The sequence below is a fragment of the Anarrhichthys ocellatus genome, unplaced genomic scaffold (genome assembly GCF_004355925.1).
Source record: "Anarrhichthys ocellatus isolate YVR2014 unplaced genomic scaffold, GSC_Weel_1.0 scaffold63, whole genome shotgun sequence".
NCBI classification, from domain to species: domain Eukaryota; kingdom Metazoa; phylum Chordata; class Actinopteri; order Perciformes; family Anarhichadidae; genus Anarrhichthys; species Anarrhichthys ocellatus.
Genome location: NW_022280093.1, coordinates 533,202 through 548,808, shown reverse-complemented (window position 1 = coordinate 548,808; position 15,607 = coordinate 533,202). Strand labels below are relative to the sequence as shown.

At 45.6% G+C, this 15,607-nt stretch overlaps 1 protein-coding gene across 4 annotated transcripts in view; it reads right to left on the bottom strand.

Moving 5' to 3' along the window:
• Positions 1 to 1,194: 1,194 nt before the first annotated feature.
• Positions 1,195 to 15,607, bottom strand: part of mpp7a (MAGUK p55 scaffold protein 7a) — a 135,137-nt gene continuing 120,724 nt past the window's right edge. For all 4 annotated transcript variants that reach the window (XM_031872389.1, XM_031872387.1, XM_031872390.1 and 1 more), the window contains 4 exons: positions 12,932 to 13,025; positions 10,873 to 10,981; positions 8,967 to 9,110; positions 1,195 to 3,623 (listed from right to left, as the gene is read on the bottom strand). In XM_031872389.1, the coding sequence (XP_031728249.1) occupies positions 3,444 to 3,623; positions 8,967 to 9,110; positions 10,873 to 10,981; positions 12,932 to 13,025 (527 nt within the window). In that variant the 3' untranslated portion in view covers positions 1,195 to 3,443. The remainder of the gene's footprint in view (positions 3,624 to 8,966; positions 9,111 to 10,872; positions 10,982 to 12,931; positions 13,026 to 15,607) is intronic.

Genomic DNA, 15,607 nt, shown 5'->3' with positions numbered 1-15,607 from the left:
TGTTGGAACCTCATCAAGCGGAGGCCCGTTGAATCCTCCAGTGGGTCGCTGGTTTGAAGGCCGGACTTCTCAGGAGCCCCCCTTTTACCACCCCCACCGACTCATTCCCAGAGCCACTGTTTTCAAAGGTCCAGTGACATCTGAGTTAGTAATTTGGCACACAGCTGCAGCAGGACACTGGTGTTTAATTGGGCCGTGCCGCTCTGGTGGTTTCAGCAGTAACTGGATTCGGGCCCTTTGCTTCAATCTCGATCCAACAAATCCTCAGCGACTCTTTTAGGAGTTCATGCTCCATCTGGATGTCACAACCTAAAGTGTCTTTTTATGCACATTTTCAATTTGTGTGCGGAGGGTGGCAACACCGGATATTAAAAAAAAAACAACTCAAAATATTTACCTTGGCTGAGGTGAAAAGTTGGTGCATCCATAAAAGCAACGATGCAGTGCAATAAAACAACCATGATGTTGATGACGTTTCTGCTCCATTTTTCTCAAATGAATACATGAAACAAACATTAACGTCATATTACCATCACGTTTTCCGCATCCTTTTCATTCCTTTGAGCTATGACTCGCGCATTTTTAATGACGTCATCGCTGCTGTAATAGCATCCGACTGGAGAACTAACACTAATATTCATATGACAGTAGTGGGTGGAAATGTGCATTTTATTTTGCTGATTTTAAGAACATTTGTTTGAAAATGAGTGTTAAATATGACGTTGAATGGAAACCTGGCAAGACAAGTGCACTTGTGGTGATGACAAAAAGTTTCTGAATACATTTACAGGAATGTACGAGCTGGATGAAAATCTGCAATGACAGATGAATAGTTATTTTTTCATTTTTTTCGTCTTTATATGACAGGTCAGACTATAAAGACACCAGCCAGCTGAGCCACCAGGAAGCCAAATCACAATTTAAAATTCATTAAAGGTGATTGCAGTGTGAGGAAAAGTACTGCAATATTCAGAAACTCCAATTCAGCTGTAACGGCCAAATTTACTCACTGACGAGATGAAAGGTGTCAGCACTGTTTACACAACTGTGAACTCCGGAGCGAACTTCTGTGGCAGCAGCCGAAAGACGTGGCTGCAATATTCTTCTTCTTCTAAAACAAAAAAGGCACTCAAGGGCAGAAATCCCAGAAACACTGGAACACGTATCACTGCTCTCAATCTTTGCACGTACGAGTTTAGTTGGATTTTCTTTAATATAAAATGTAGCAGTTATCAAGAATAATGTCAATTCATACAACAGCATTTCATTTACAGCAGGAAATTCAAAATATTTTCTGGAGACTGTACAAATCTGATTCTGATCGATAAAGTAGATGACAGAGGGGTGAAATATGAACAAGTGAACGAGTGAAATAATATATAAAGAGGGGATTTAATGTGACACTAAAATGAATAAAAGACTCGGGGCGTTAAAGTCCCTTTAAAATGTGTCATTACTGAACACTCATATTACCCTTTTTTTAAAAATGGACATAAATCAAATGTATAAATATTACAGTGGGTGGAAAAGGTAGAATAAACGAACATAAAGAAATTTGGGCAGTATAACCTGAGCTGGACATAAAGCTAGTGTATGAGAGGAAATTCATTCGCACAGTATAAAAACCAAATGGTCAAAATACATCGTTTGGGAAACAGTTTGACTTTGTGAAAATATGCTTATTGTTGTTTTTTTGCCAAGGGTTAGTAATCGATACCACTCTCATGGCTGTACTCTATGTATGGAGCCAGAGGCAGAAGATAATTAGCTTAGCTTAGCATAAACACAACGCATGGGGAGACAACCACTCTGGCTCTCGCCACAGTTTAAAAAATATACGTGTAGCAGCTCCTTTAAAGCTTACAAATTAATAAATAAATTGTTCACGGAGTGAAAACACAAGTTCATAAAACCACAACTTTAGAGCTGCTGCATATTTCCGATCTTTGGACGGAGCCAGGCTAGCAGTTGACCCCTGTTTCCAGTCTTTATGCTAAGCTAAACTAGGCTAAGCTAATCGCCTCAAGGTTCATCAATAATATTATATGCATGAAAGTGGCGTCGACCTTCTCGTCTCACTATAAGTAAGGTGGCAAACTATTCCTTTAAAGTGTCAAATATTGCTCTTCATCATTCATCAGCAAAGAAAGGAGAAGCTACCAGGGGGCTGTACCATTGTTAGTGACAGTAATAATAATAATAATACAGCCAGGATTAATAACTGGCTGCTGTGAAAATCAGTTAGAAGTAAAAAAAAAAAAAAAAAAAAAAGTAAGTCAGTCAGACCGGGAATAGGACTCAAATTAGCAATAAACTTCTCATGCTCATAAAGTCCAGGGCAGCTACTTAGCATTTCTCTGAGTTAGAACCCTGGACGTGTGCTGCAGACCTTCTATTAGCAGCCTCGCTGCAGCCATGTGAATAAAAATAAAGACTCCACCCTAATAAAACACAATTGTGAACATTTTCTTCTAGCAGGCTGCCAAAAAGTGTCCAGTTCTGAGACATTAAATGGCAAAGCTGTTATGTTGGGCACCTTCGTTTGAAGGGCTTTTTTCATAATGCTCCTAAATGGAATATATAACACCTAAATAAAAATGGCTCTCTGTGTGCTTTGTAGGGGGAAAACTAGTCTTGACTGAAAGACGAGACGCCTCGGGTGCGAGGAGCTGTCAGATCGGTGGCTACAGTTGAGATCAGGAGTCAGGATACGTGTATAAAAGGCGGATATTAGAAAATATATTAATTTCTCTTAAATAAAATTACACTTACTGCCCTTTCTCGGGACTGTACCAGACGATGCTTTGTTTGGAGTAACAGTTATGGAAGCATTACAGAAGTACAGAAATACAGTAAGACAGAAGGCAAATATGTTTTCCTCTCTCCCCCTCTCCCCCGTTAAGTGTTCTTTTACAGACATATGCATGTACGTTGTCCAACAAGAAAGAAATGTGTCAATCCCTTTGGTTTCTAATGGCCTAATGTTATAAACACACTAAAGATGGAGTCCTGGTTGGCGCGGTTGCTGATGTGCTGGCAGGACTCGCTGGTGAGGCAATGGTCCAGGCTCGTTCCACGTTCTGGTTTTGGACCGAGGAGCTCCGACCCCGTTGCCATGGCTGTGCGGCCCAGACTGAGACCCAGATTGATGTCCAAGGACCGCGTTCTGGACGGACGCCCCTCAGCCTCGGCCCCTGTCGGATCTGCTCGGACCTGGAGGTCCGCATCCAGACTACGACAGAGGTCTAAATCCAGCCCGATCTCACGCAAAAGCTTCTCTCTTTTTTTTTTTAGCTCCGTGCAGCTCAGGTATGGCGACGCAGCAGTTTTATTCCCGTTCTCCCCACCCCCCCAAACACTAGCAGACATAGAAAGATTTTCAAAAAACCTGCATATTTTCGCCAAAGCCCTTCCCTTTTCTCCTCGTACAGTCCGTGTGGATCTCAGGAGTGAGTCCAGCTGACCGGAACCCATTGGGTCTCCGTCTCCACTTTCTTCAGCGCCAACCGGAGCTCGCCGAAGGCCGCCGAGAGGTCATCGTTCACTATGACCTTCTCGAACAGGTGGCCGTGTTGGGCCTCCAACGTCTGGGCGGCGGTCATCATCTCCTGGAAGTCCTCCTCCTGCAGTGTGCGTGAGAACAGAGAGACAAAAGATGAGAGACACAAAATGCACGAAATGGCGGCAAAACCGAATGGGGGGGGGGAGGAACCGAGGGTAGCCTCGGTAAACAGGAGGGGAGATAAATTCACATACTGTGAACACAAAATAGAACACGCAAATAAACACAAAGTGGCCCGTGTGAAGCCCTTTATAACCTCCCGGAGACACGGTACCCACACATGAACCCTGGCACAGACCACGCACTAAAAGCTCCCCGTGCAGCAACCCGACCTCAAGGAATTTTTATCATTTCCTCACACGGTCGTCCAATTCTCAAAGAAAATACAAAAAAAAAAAAGTCCTCAAAATAAGCAGGGGACAAAAACATAACCGGCATTTCCAAAAGACAGACATGTAAAACATACACTATAGCCGGTCTGGATTTTATATGCGCGATGGGGAAATGACAGCTTGTGGCGACGCTGCTCCACCGTTAGGGACTGGGAGGGATCGGACCGCCTGAACCTGGCCGAATATTTCTCGAAGGTCAGAAGTGTGTGTGCAAAATAGATCTCAAAATGGGCACGAATATATATTACTATGATCTACAAAGGAAAAATAAGATTTAAAAATGTGATGATGAAAATGATTTGACCTAGTTTTCTTTCATAATATCACAACATTTGAACACACGTTCACAGATCCGATCGTGGTCGACCTTCCAAAAGCTTCCTGTGTATACAGAAGATGACTCTAGACTCCATTTGACAGAATCAAAACGCGATTCAACTCATGACTTTGTTTGAGAGTTCAGCGTTTACAACTTGTCCTCCTCCAAAGCATCACGTACAAAGGCACACCTCGATCATCAGCTAGTGTTTAGATGTTCTAAACCAAGAAATACAATAAAGTGAATACACATCTTGGGACTCCATCCAGTTTAGGACTCCACTAACACTTTGCATTACACACACTGACTTACTCAACTTTCATATCGACTTTAAGTCATGAATTCACTTATATTAGGCGAGGCGTTGTAATATAGACTTGATGATTTAAAGAGGATGTCTATGCTTATTTTCTGGTTTGTAATTGTATTCAGTTTTTTTTACTAGGACATGTTTACACGCTTCGGTGTTAAAAAAAACATATTTTTCTCACACGGTCTGTCTGAAACGCTCCGTTTTGGCGCCTGTCTCTTTAAGACCACGTGCTGAAAAAAGCCCGGTCGGCTCTGATTGGCTTGCGAGAGAAATATGGCGCACCTTTTGCAAAGGTAGTTCTTATTCTAATGAGCCTTCCATACTAACATGTCAGTTTTCAGAATTGTGTGCAAAGTTACATTTTTTGTGTGTATTTAATGGAGGAAAACTAATACAGTATTTTTTGGGGGAATGTCACGTCCAGTTCATAATACTGCAATTAGAAAAATATTGCAACGCTTTCGTCAGTGGGTCATAGGCTCAATGTGTTACCTTGACTTAACAGACTTTTATATAAATGAAAATCTTTGAGATTGCCACTTTAAATTAAGTAATGGTTTACTAATTCAGTGGGTGAATGAATGAGCTAGTTCACGACATATTACGGGCTAGGGTTCGCTTTGTTAAGCACACATCCATTTAAAAAGGTGCCTCGTCAGCACAACACGAGAGAGCTGCATGAAATCCCTGCATGCTGCTGCACTGAGGTTTAAATAGGGGTCCTTCGGGGTGGGGGGGGTGAAGACTTTTTCCAGGTCCATATGCAAATCAGCCGTCCAGTGTACAGAACAAAACCACGTGCTAACTGTGAGGGGTAGCCAAACAGCATATTTTTATCAGGGTGGGAGTCAACACGTCGCCTATCTCGGCTCCTGTATTCATAGACGGAGCGTTCTGAGACAGCCCAGGTATCTCTCCCCGGTGGTCCCCTCTGAGGCTGCCAGCCCTGTGGGTCCTGGCAGGTGCGGCCTTTGGGTGCAACAGCGGGGCTAAAGTGGCTGCACTGATTTAGCCTCGTGTTTTTCCTGGAAACGCTCAGCTGTAGATTTCTGGACAGATATGGTTTTTATAGTGAGCCCCTTTTGCCAAACACACAATTATAAATACGCACAGATGCACATTCATGTGCATGAAACTCAAATTGCGCGCACGCACACACGCACACACGCACACACACACACACACACACACACACACACATGCAAGCAGGACGGAGCTGCTCGCAATGTGTACGCACATAAACGCAGCCTCGCTAAAGCTTCAAAGTCCCAAGCCAAGGAGTCGCTTCAGAATGTTTCTGGTGGGTTTTCCGCTTCGTAATGGATTCGTTGCGCGGCTAAATATAACCACTCACTCGCCGTGACACTCGGCAAAAAGGCCCGTTTTCTGTTTGTTAAAAATAATCTCCCTTACAGACAGAGGGTTTTGTTGGGCCGCAGGAGAGAAGTCTTCCGCGGCGGGACTGTGATTCCTCGTCATCTGGACCGAAATCCGGTCTCTCACTGTTGGGACTTCACAGATGACCGCCGCGTGCGACGCACACAACACCTCGGACCGCTCCTGGCAACTAAACATACCCAGGGAGCTGTTTTGTGTGTGTGAGTGATGTTTCCATGCCCGTCAGCGGGGTCACTGTGTCTGTCTCTCGTTAGACGGTTCCAGGTAAAAGAACATTAATCACAGCGGGACGCCGCTTAAGGGACGGCGAGCTGGGTGGAGAGATGGAAAAGAGAATGAGAACCGGTGGGGAGAATATAGTGAGAGATGCAGGGTGAAGGAAAAGAGACGGATGTAAAGAGAGAAAACTGAAAGCTGGGCGGGTGAGTGGATATTCTCTTGGCGTCCGCTGCTCCGCGCTGGAATCGCTCTCCTCAGAGGGCAGTTTGAGCCGATGCCACTTTAAGGAGGGCCAAACTGGAGAAACGAGAAATCGTTCCTCCCCGCTGCCATTAGATCGTTTAATTTCCACATGAAACGATGGAGCGTCTTGCGCCTGTTTAAGCGCTCTGTTCTGGATAAATGGCCGTTTTTACTGCACAAAATGAGGCCGCTGACTCCCAGTTTGGTTTGACCATTGATGTTTGCCCGGGCTGCAGATTTTAAAATCATTGTCAAGCTTTTATGGCTTTGTATTGTTTAATCATTTTCCTGATTGCAGTTATTTGTGATTTTACTGTGTCCGTTTTACCGTGTTAAGAGGAAAACGTCGCCTTACAGGACTCATTTTCAGTGGCACAAAACAGCGTGCGTATCACCCCCCCTCCTTTATTAATCTACATAACACACGCCTGTCCTCTCTTTCTCTGAATAAGCATCCAAAGCCAAGCAGATCTCTACAAATCAGCTTTAAATGACTGCGGTAACATCACATTACAGCCTGAATCATGCGTTGCATTGTTGGGTTTTTCTACATTGAGCTTCAGCTCCTTTTAAAAAGAGCTACCCCCCCCCGAATCATCTCCAGTTCCAAATAAAGTCAGACTGCTCTGCTGAAACAATGAGACGACTGTTCCCCCCCCGGCCTTCATCATTAAAGCAGACCTGTCTGTTTTAGAGAGAGAAATACAGCTGGCGGGGGACAGAATAGGTCTGAGACGACCTCGCTCGACAGCACCGAGGAACATGTACACAGAACCCGGTTTGTTACCCGGCTGAGTTTTATGGAGGCGCATTTGTATGTCTTGAGAGAATAGCAGAGGCTAGTAAAGGGACAGAGAGTAATAACAGCTCCGGCACGGGTTGGCGGTAACCATCCTGTTTCTGACGGCTAAAGCTCATCGTTCTCTGGACCCCTGCTGGGAGACGAGGAGCAGACGGGGGCCGAACGAGGTGCGACTAGCGCAAGCTGACTTTGTGTCTGCAGCGAGGTTTTAAAAAGTCCGGCGGTGAAGTCAAATATCGACGGGACGTTGTGTTCGACTGTGACCGAGCTGCACGCCCCCCCGCTGCATGTGTGGCGGCAGCACCTGAGTGTGTGTGTGACACGCTGAGGGGGGAGGATGAGTCTGGGGAGTGCCGTTAGCCCGACAATATGACTCGAGTTAAAAACAAGAGCCTTTCAGTGTCATACAACGCTACAATAGATGCTATGGTATGCTATGCTATAACATAGACGCTACCTCAGCTAACATTAATACAGATGCATCTTGGGAGCTGCATAAACTTGAACTTTGCCCAGGCTTTCCCATCATGCCCCTTTGCTGCTTCACATAGAACATGAAGGGGAGCCGAGTTCAGTGTGTGGTGGAATGAGAAGGCTGTTAGGAATGGTCAAACATTGTGAATTGTTTTGGGTTTTTTTTTGAGTTGCAACATGAGGTCAGCACTGAAGAGGTCTATTTTTTTATAGGTGAAGTTCAAGTCCCGATTTCATTCGGATGCGTACCATGCGGACCAGAGGTCAATGAAAAGTAAAACTTTAAATATTTAAGTGATTTGGCAATTTGGTTATGGCAGCCAGGGACTTTTTAATCTAGGGGTGGGGGCTAAAGAGGGATGGGGAAAGTAAGCAGGAGGTGGGGAATATTAAAAGGAGTTCAAACTGATGGTTCACATGTGATTTGCATACGTTTCCAATAAAGAAACGTACAAAACCACAGCTGGAAGAGGTGTCTCACTTCTGCCCGCCATGTTGGATTTACACCTGCGGCTCACATCCCATCACCGTCTCCACCGATACCACTACTTCACTCATCCTCACGTTGCCAGTTCGTCTCCGTTTCTCTGACAGGCCCGTCTCGTCTCTTCCCCTCCCTCTCCCTCTCTCTCTCTCTCTCTCTCTCCTCGTGGTGTCCCGCCAGGCCCTCCGCGGTGCGTCGCTGACCGAAATCTTGGCCTTCGCGCTGCCTGCAGGCGAGCGAGACACGCGCTCCCCCGCCCGCACGCCGCGTGGGGCTGGGAAAACCATCATCCACCCCCACCCGGCAGCAGCACCAAACGCAGGCTAATTGGTTTCATCTGCATCGGGGGCCGGGATGGAGGCGTGTGAGGGATGACCTCATCACTCACGCACACACATAATGTACACACAGGGTCCAGATAGTGTTGCTGATATTTCTTCTTGCTGCTAATCTGCTGTGTGTTTCTTCAGTATTACACTATGACATCATTGTATAGAGCTTCATAAATAACTATAATTGATGGTTGCATTGTGGTTGAACACCATTTGTATCTCCCCGGCCGCTTGTTTAAAATCCCTCCTTATTCTAACTTACTGTATATCCTATTATCTGTTTCCTGTTATTTTCTGTTGTAGCTGTCCACTTTCCTCACAGGGGTCATTCAACTTTCATCTAACTTAATCTCATCTGAGACAACATGTCATGCTGATCGATGTCGGACTCAGTGTGAGAGATAAACGTTCCCCTCGCGTCCTCTTACCGTGAAAGCCCTGGCGGACCCCTTGTCGTCCTTGCCCGATATGATTTTGGCGTTCTGTCTGGTCTCCCTCAGTCTCTCGAGCGCTGGAGGCTTCACCAGCACGACAAAGGGCTTAAACTCCGCCGTCCGCAGGAGCTTTAAGGTCTGGAAATAAATATGAATTATGAGATCGGGTTGCTGTGTGTTGAAGGGTGAAGGGGAGACACTACAGCTGAATAGGGTCAACAATGTATAACAAATATATATCGCTGTGAGACTTCCCCAGTTGATTACTTAGGCTACATTAAGATGATAAATCATTATTATTTTACTTTAATATTTTTGAAAATGTATGTTTAAATATACTGTTTTGGCATCATCTCATCAGACAGAACAGAAATCTGAACATTGGAAAAAGTCAGGTTCCAAATTCTTCTTTCAATTTGTTGACATATTAGCCTTTTTTGGTTTTTACTGAGGGAATCTTGGATATCTCTTTGGATCACTCCGTAAATCAGAAAATACTGTCAACAGCCATGTCACCATGTTTTTAGGAATAGAATGTTGTATAAATCAGGCTATGAATGATATATGAACAAAGTCCTCCGTAAAAACCTTCAGAACATAGAGACGTGTTTGGTGTATGTAAGTGGATTTCTGGATCAGAGTCAGAAACCCCCCCAGGTGAATAGAGGAATTTAACTATTAACCAATAGAAATAACCATAACACTTCCCCAAGTTGATTACTGACAATAACAATTATTTTTTGCATCACAAGTTTTCTGAAATATGTTTAAATATGCAAATGAGGCAACGCTAATGCAAATTGTAAACTGTAAAATAAACCCCTACATGTATGAAAGAAGACATGAGAGAAAAAATGGCCAAAAACTCAAAGTTGACCAGTGCATGAAAAACAACGTTTATGCCCGAGGTGTGTCTCCTTAAAAGCCAACCAGTGGTTGAATGGTTTGTGAAACTAAGGGCAGGCCTCTGCCACATGGACTTGTGTAGTACATGTGGTTCTTTTGGAAGATACTGGAGGACAACTTTCTGCCCACATCTGCCTTCTTGCCTCTTATTTCTGGTGACAATTGCACGACACGGCACCGCCCATCTGCTTCTCAAGAAGTGGGAGAGAGGTCAGAGCTGGTTAGCGGTGGCGTCAGGCGAGCTTCGGGCTCTCCCCTGGCAATCTGGGCGTCCCGCCGTGCTAACGGGCGGTGGGTCTGAAACCCGCTACTGATAGCAGGACGGATAAAAAGCCAAAGGAGGGGCAGGAGAGGAACCACTGGGAGGCGTATGAAATAACATGCTCCGACACAGCCAGTGATCTGATCCATGAGTCGTGTTGTGGAGGTAGAGACGGGGGGCTTACACAACACCACAATTGTATGCCAAATGCAGTAAAAAAAAAAAAAAAAAAAGCACATACATAAATGCACAAACACCCACATGAGCTTCCACAGGCTCTTTCTCTCAGACATTAGCCGAGGGCTCTGGGGCCGACTCTCAGGTTTGAGAGCCTGCCAGGCTAATCTATATAATGGTGCGTTAGTGCCCGTCATTATCCGCTGAGTGAAAACAAACAGGGAGGAGCTGGCGGGGCAGAGCACGGGGGCGATACGGTGGGTTTCGCCGGGCTAAGCGACAAGCTGGGGCCATTGTTTCGTGGGGTTTGATCACCACTACACCCAAGACACATAAGCCAAAGAGGAAATCTTCAAATAGAGGAAATTAGAGTTAATTACTCCCGGTAAAAACCCCCGAAAAAAACACTTTGGTAACCCAGTAAGCAGCCAAGGCCTCAGGAAAGCCGGGGACGAAAGAGATCTGCTTCTGAGGTATCACAAGGCTACAAGAAAAAACAGAGAAGTGAGGGACAACTGTCGGCGAGATGGAGAGGACGAGGTCTGTGTCACTCACAGGAGGCTGGACATCCAACAGGCACACTTTGTTCTTGGAGAGGACGGAGCGTACGGAGTCTAGACTCGTGCCGTAGTAGTTCCCTTTGTACTCGCCGTAGTCGATGAACCTGAGAGGTGAGACGGAAAGAGATGGAAAGAGAGAAGAGATGAGAGGATTGTTAAATAAGAAAACACAATGTTTTGAGCAGGGCTTAGTTATCTAATGCAACACTAATGTCCCTTCAGAGAGTGACATTACAATCTTTTCCCAATCTGGTCTACTGCGTCAGCAAAACTCCTGAGATATTTGATGTATAAAAACTCTACAAATCCACAGAGACGGAAGGATTACCCTCTCGACCGCTGACAGATCTGAAGATAGCATCCTCCAGCAGAACTTAAAAACCAGATCATAAACGGCAAAACCTTTCCTCATTTTAATCCACCAGGACTTTAACCCCGCCAAGCAAAACACGTCTCCACCAGATAATCTTCCCCCTTTTGACATCAATCAGCTGTCGCGGGAGGACAAAAACTGGTCTATTTTTTTTAGCAGAAAACAAGGAGGGAAAACGGGCAGCAAGGTGAGTAACAAGGTGGAAAGAATTTGAAGCTAATAGTGTGGCATGCATGCAGTCTGCTCATGACGAGCGCCGGGCAGAGTGACTGATGCCATGTAAAGAGAATGTTTTATGGTAATTGCCCATGTAAGAAAGTTTTACTCAGCGTTTTTTAAAGAAAGGAGGCTCTATAAGAAACCTCATTTTCGGTTATGGGAAATTCATTTAAGAACTTACAGTAGCCTGCGTAATTAAAAAAAAAACGTTTGTCGTGAGAGGTGTGTGGATGAAGGTGAGTTAGCCAGTGGAGGTTTTTTGGCTATTTTAAGGAGCATGAATCTTGCTGCCGTTTTGAGACAGAACAGGGCATCCCTTGGGAAAGTCGTTTGAGCTAAACTCACAATGTTGTTTTCTTTCTCTATCCCTGCATTGTTTCTGCTGCATGCGATGAGGCTTAACGCAAACAAGTTCACCTCGCTCCTCGTCTTCTATGTATGCTGCCCTGTAATTTCCGCACCGCGTGTCCCACGCATTCCGCCCCACATCAGAGCTCTGTCTCTCGCCCCTCCGACTCCGCCTAAAAGCATCGCATGCCTCCGACCCACACCGCAACACGGCCTAAATATACAACCCCCCCCACTTTCCCCTTCTTCTCTCTGCATGCTCTGACACTCTATATGCCCTCGGCCACCACAGGCTTCCCCTCTGTGTCACACTCGTGTGTGTGTGTGTGTGTGTGTTTGCGTGCATAAATGTTTTGCATGTGCACCCCTACAGTATGTCTTCTCCAGCTCGTGTGAGACCGGCAGAAAGGCATCAATCATTCTTATGACTGTTACAACTTGCATTTCAATTTGTTGGCCGCAAATGTCAAGGCGGTCAGAGAGAGAGAGAGAGAGAGAGAGAGAGAGAGAGAGAGAGAGAGCGAGAGAGAGAGAGAGCCTGATGGGGAAGGAGGAGGCAGAGACACGAGACCTCTGGATCTGGAGATCGGTGACCGACACGGGGCCCGTCCTGTCAACGCCAGCTCGCGATAGAGTTACAGAAACACACGGAAGACAGCGGGGGAATGAACGGTGGCGGCGAGCGCTGGTCGGGAACCATCAGACCACCGCGCAAAATTCCTGCTTGAACGTGAAGATTTGCTTTTTTTAATGTTACAGAACAGTTTATATCTTTGTGGTGAATAATCCATTGACTGAAATAGATGGAGTCATATTATTTATGAGTATTTGAAGACACTGGAAACAACTTCATGGCCCACCACGATAAAGGCGGTGTAGCTGAAAATGTTTTTACTTAGTATATATATAAAGATATGTTTGCGATGTGGGGGAATTACCACTGCCTATGGGAAAGTTGTAGGGGAGGTTTTATGTTTTCAAATTCGTAGATATTCCCATACCGTATGTAGTCCATGTCTACTGTATGAAGTTAGAATCTATTCAAAGGTTGACCAGTTTGTTGGCTCAGTCTTTAGTTTTCTCCTTTACTTATACCGTGCACAGTCGTGCTTACTTGTTATTGTGGATATCCGTCTCAAAGAGATGTTTGGAGATGAAGTGGTACTCAACGCCGTCGCTCTCCTGTTTCTTCTTGGCCCGACTGGTGTCTGAGGGAGAGAGAGAGAGAGAGCGAGAGAGAGAGCGAGAGTGATTACCTCAAACCCAGACAGTCTGACTCACTGTTGGGTCTGAAAGCATCTGAACTGAGCCCCTTGTTAACGCGGCAGACACGCAGCACGCTGGGCCATGCCAACCCTTGTATATATTATTGTGTAACAGCACTATAAAACACACAACCTGTAGCGCTGCGGCACTAAACTCAGACACTTAAGTGACATTTGGTGGGTTTTCGTTTTTTTTACTGCATCTTATTAAACGTGTCTCTTGTAGAAACAGAAGCCGTGGCGTTAGCCGGCACTGTTAGCCGCTGCAAGGTAACTGAGTTTGGGAGCTCTCATTAACATCAAGTCTCTACGTTTACTCGGCCGTAAACCGCTGTAAAAAACGGGCGGCACGTGGAGGGAACGTGAACAGGCCGCACTGGAGGACTTGCGAGGGTCAAGGGGTCAAGGGCCCTGGCTCATTTCGGGGAAGGTGCTCCAAAAAGGTCAGAGGGGAGAGCGTGCGGCCTGTCACAGACGCATCCCCGACCAGCTCCAAAACAAAACTATTAAACTTTCAAACTGCCAGGCTGTTGTCAGCACGTGTCGAGGCTGCGCCCCGTTAGCGGACCGGTGCCTTTCCTTTACGCGCTCCAGACTGATCCACAGGCTTCGTGGAAAACCAACGGTGTGATTTATCCAACGTGTCACTTGCTTGAGAAGGAAAGACGGCCGTAAATCCAGCTGCGGTGGAGAGGACACTGAGGAAGATCAACGGCTTTCTGTCGTCGCGCCGCCAGACGACGGTACAGGAAAAACTCGAGGAGAGGGCCAAAACTGGCCTTGTCATAAGATAACATATATTTAGACTCAGATATGTGCGAGACACGGCCAACGGCATCATCCACCGATGCGTTATTCTGTGGCACAGAAAATAATTACAGTGCGACAAAAGAATGTGCATCCGTTCAATCCCAAACCAGTGGAAAATATCAGTAAACTTGGATTGGGATCAAAATGTTTCACCTCCCTACTCTAATGGCTTACTGCAGCGCTCCCTGTGTTCCTCAGACGGCTGGTTTACATTTTACAGCGACAAGCAGAGTGAGAGGGAGAAAAAAAGATCTTCGGCGGGGCCACAAGTCGGTGGTCTCCAAAGCTCCGGTTTTCAAATTAACAAAAAAAAAAAAAAAAGGGGGGGTGGTATGGCTTAATCCGAAACAACAGCAAGTGTTAAACGCATCCATGTGTCCGTTGGCAGCAATCAAACATTTAAAAAGAGGCAGACCAGATACTTTCCTTCCTCTCAACGACAGCCACACAGTGCGACTTCTATGTGGGTCAGAATGAGGCTGTCTGGGCTCAATTAAACACAGCATCACAGGTCACATTTGAGAACAATTAACATGCCTCAGTGGAAAAAAAGAAAAAAATAGGCCCCACCGATGGGATTTTAATACCGGGGGACATTGACTTGGAAACATCTATTATGCCACACGGCGTGCAAACAACACAGCAATTAATATCAGTGCTGCTCGTATTTCCTCAAAGTCATGTTGCAGTTTCCCTCCGAGCCCCCCAGATGGTGGCTACGCAACTACTAATGCCACCGCCCTGCTCACATGTATAAATCAAAAAGATTTATTTGTCCCGATGTGCTGGCTTTGGGACACCTCAGAACTGAAAAAGCTTGGAGAGCCAGTCGTTTTGGATGTTGTTCATTGTGGCGAGCTGTCGTTGAGGCAGAGGAGGAAGGAGACGGAGAAAGACAGGAAGAGAGTGAGAAACAAGCCGAGACAGAACGGACAGAGCGGGTAGCTCGGCGCCAATTCATGAGGTAGTGGAACGCATGTCTTCAGGAGGTAGAAAAATGCGGTTTCCTCCGTCATTCGGTGCTCGTCAGGCCGACTGTGAGGAGCTGACACCGGTTACTCCCTGCCAGACAGCTCCCTTTTTATGTGTGTGTGTGTGTGTGTGTCAGACTGGACCTCCATTGCTCAAACAGCAGCAGCATTCTCACACACTGTGTTAGTTAAGATAAACATCCATCACCTAAAGTGGTTATTTTTTGATTTGGTTTCCACCGTGTTTGTCTCTGTCCACAAGTGTACAAGACGCTTCTTTGGCACAAACGGATTGATACCAGTAGTTCAGGGAGGCAATTAATCCCCATGACAACACAGCTGTAGTGGTGTTGTTTTTTCATTCCTCCAGAAAACAACAGCTCGCCAACACCTTCACTTTCATGCTTATTCCATCTCTCTGAGCATCTCGATGTGTTTAAAGTAAGTCGTCCTGAGGTCACATCAGTTGTACTGAGAGCTCGCCTACTGCGAGACATGTTTACACAACATAGAAATACTATAAAGTTTGGTTACTGCTTGTGGCCTAGTGGTTAAGAATGCAACGCCCCTGTTCCACTTCCTGCATGTTTTACTCCTCTCTCTCTCCTCCTGTTTCCTGTTTGTAGCTTGACTCGTTATCAAAATAAAATAAAAATTTGAAACAAAATAAAATATAAATAAATGTAATTCTAACTTTCTAGAAATAAAAAAAAGGGGCCTGATCTAAAGACAATATATATATAT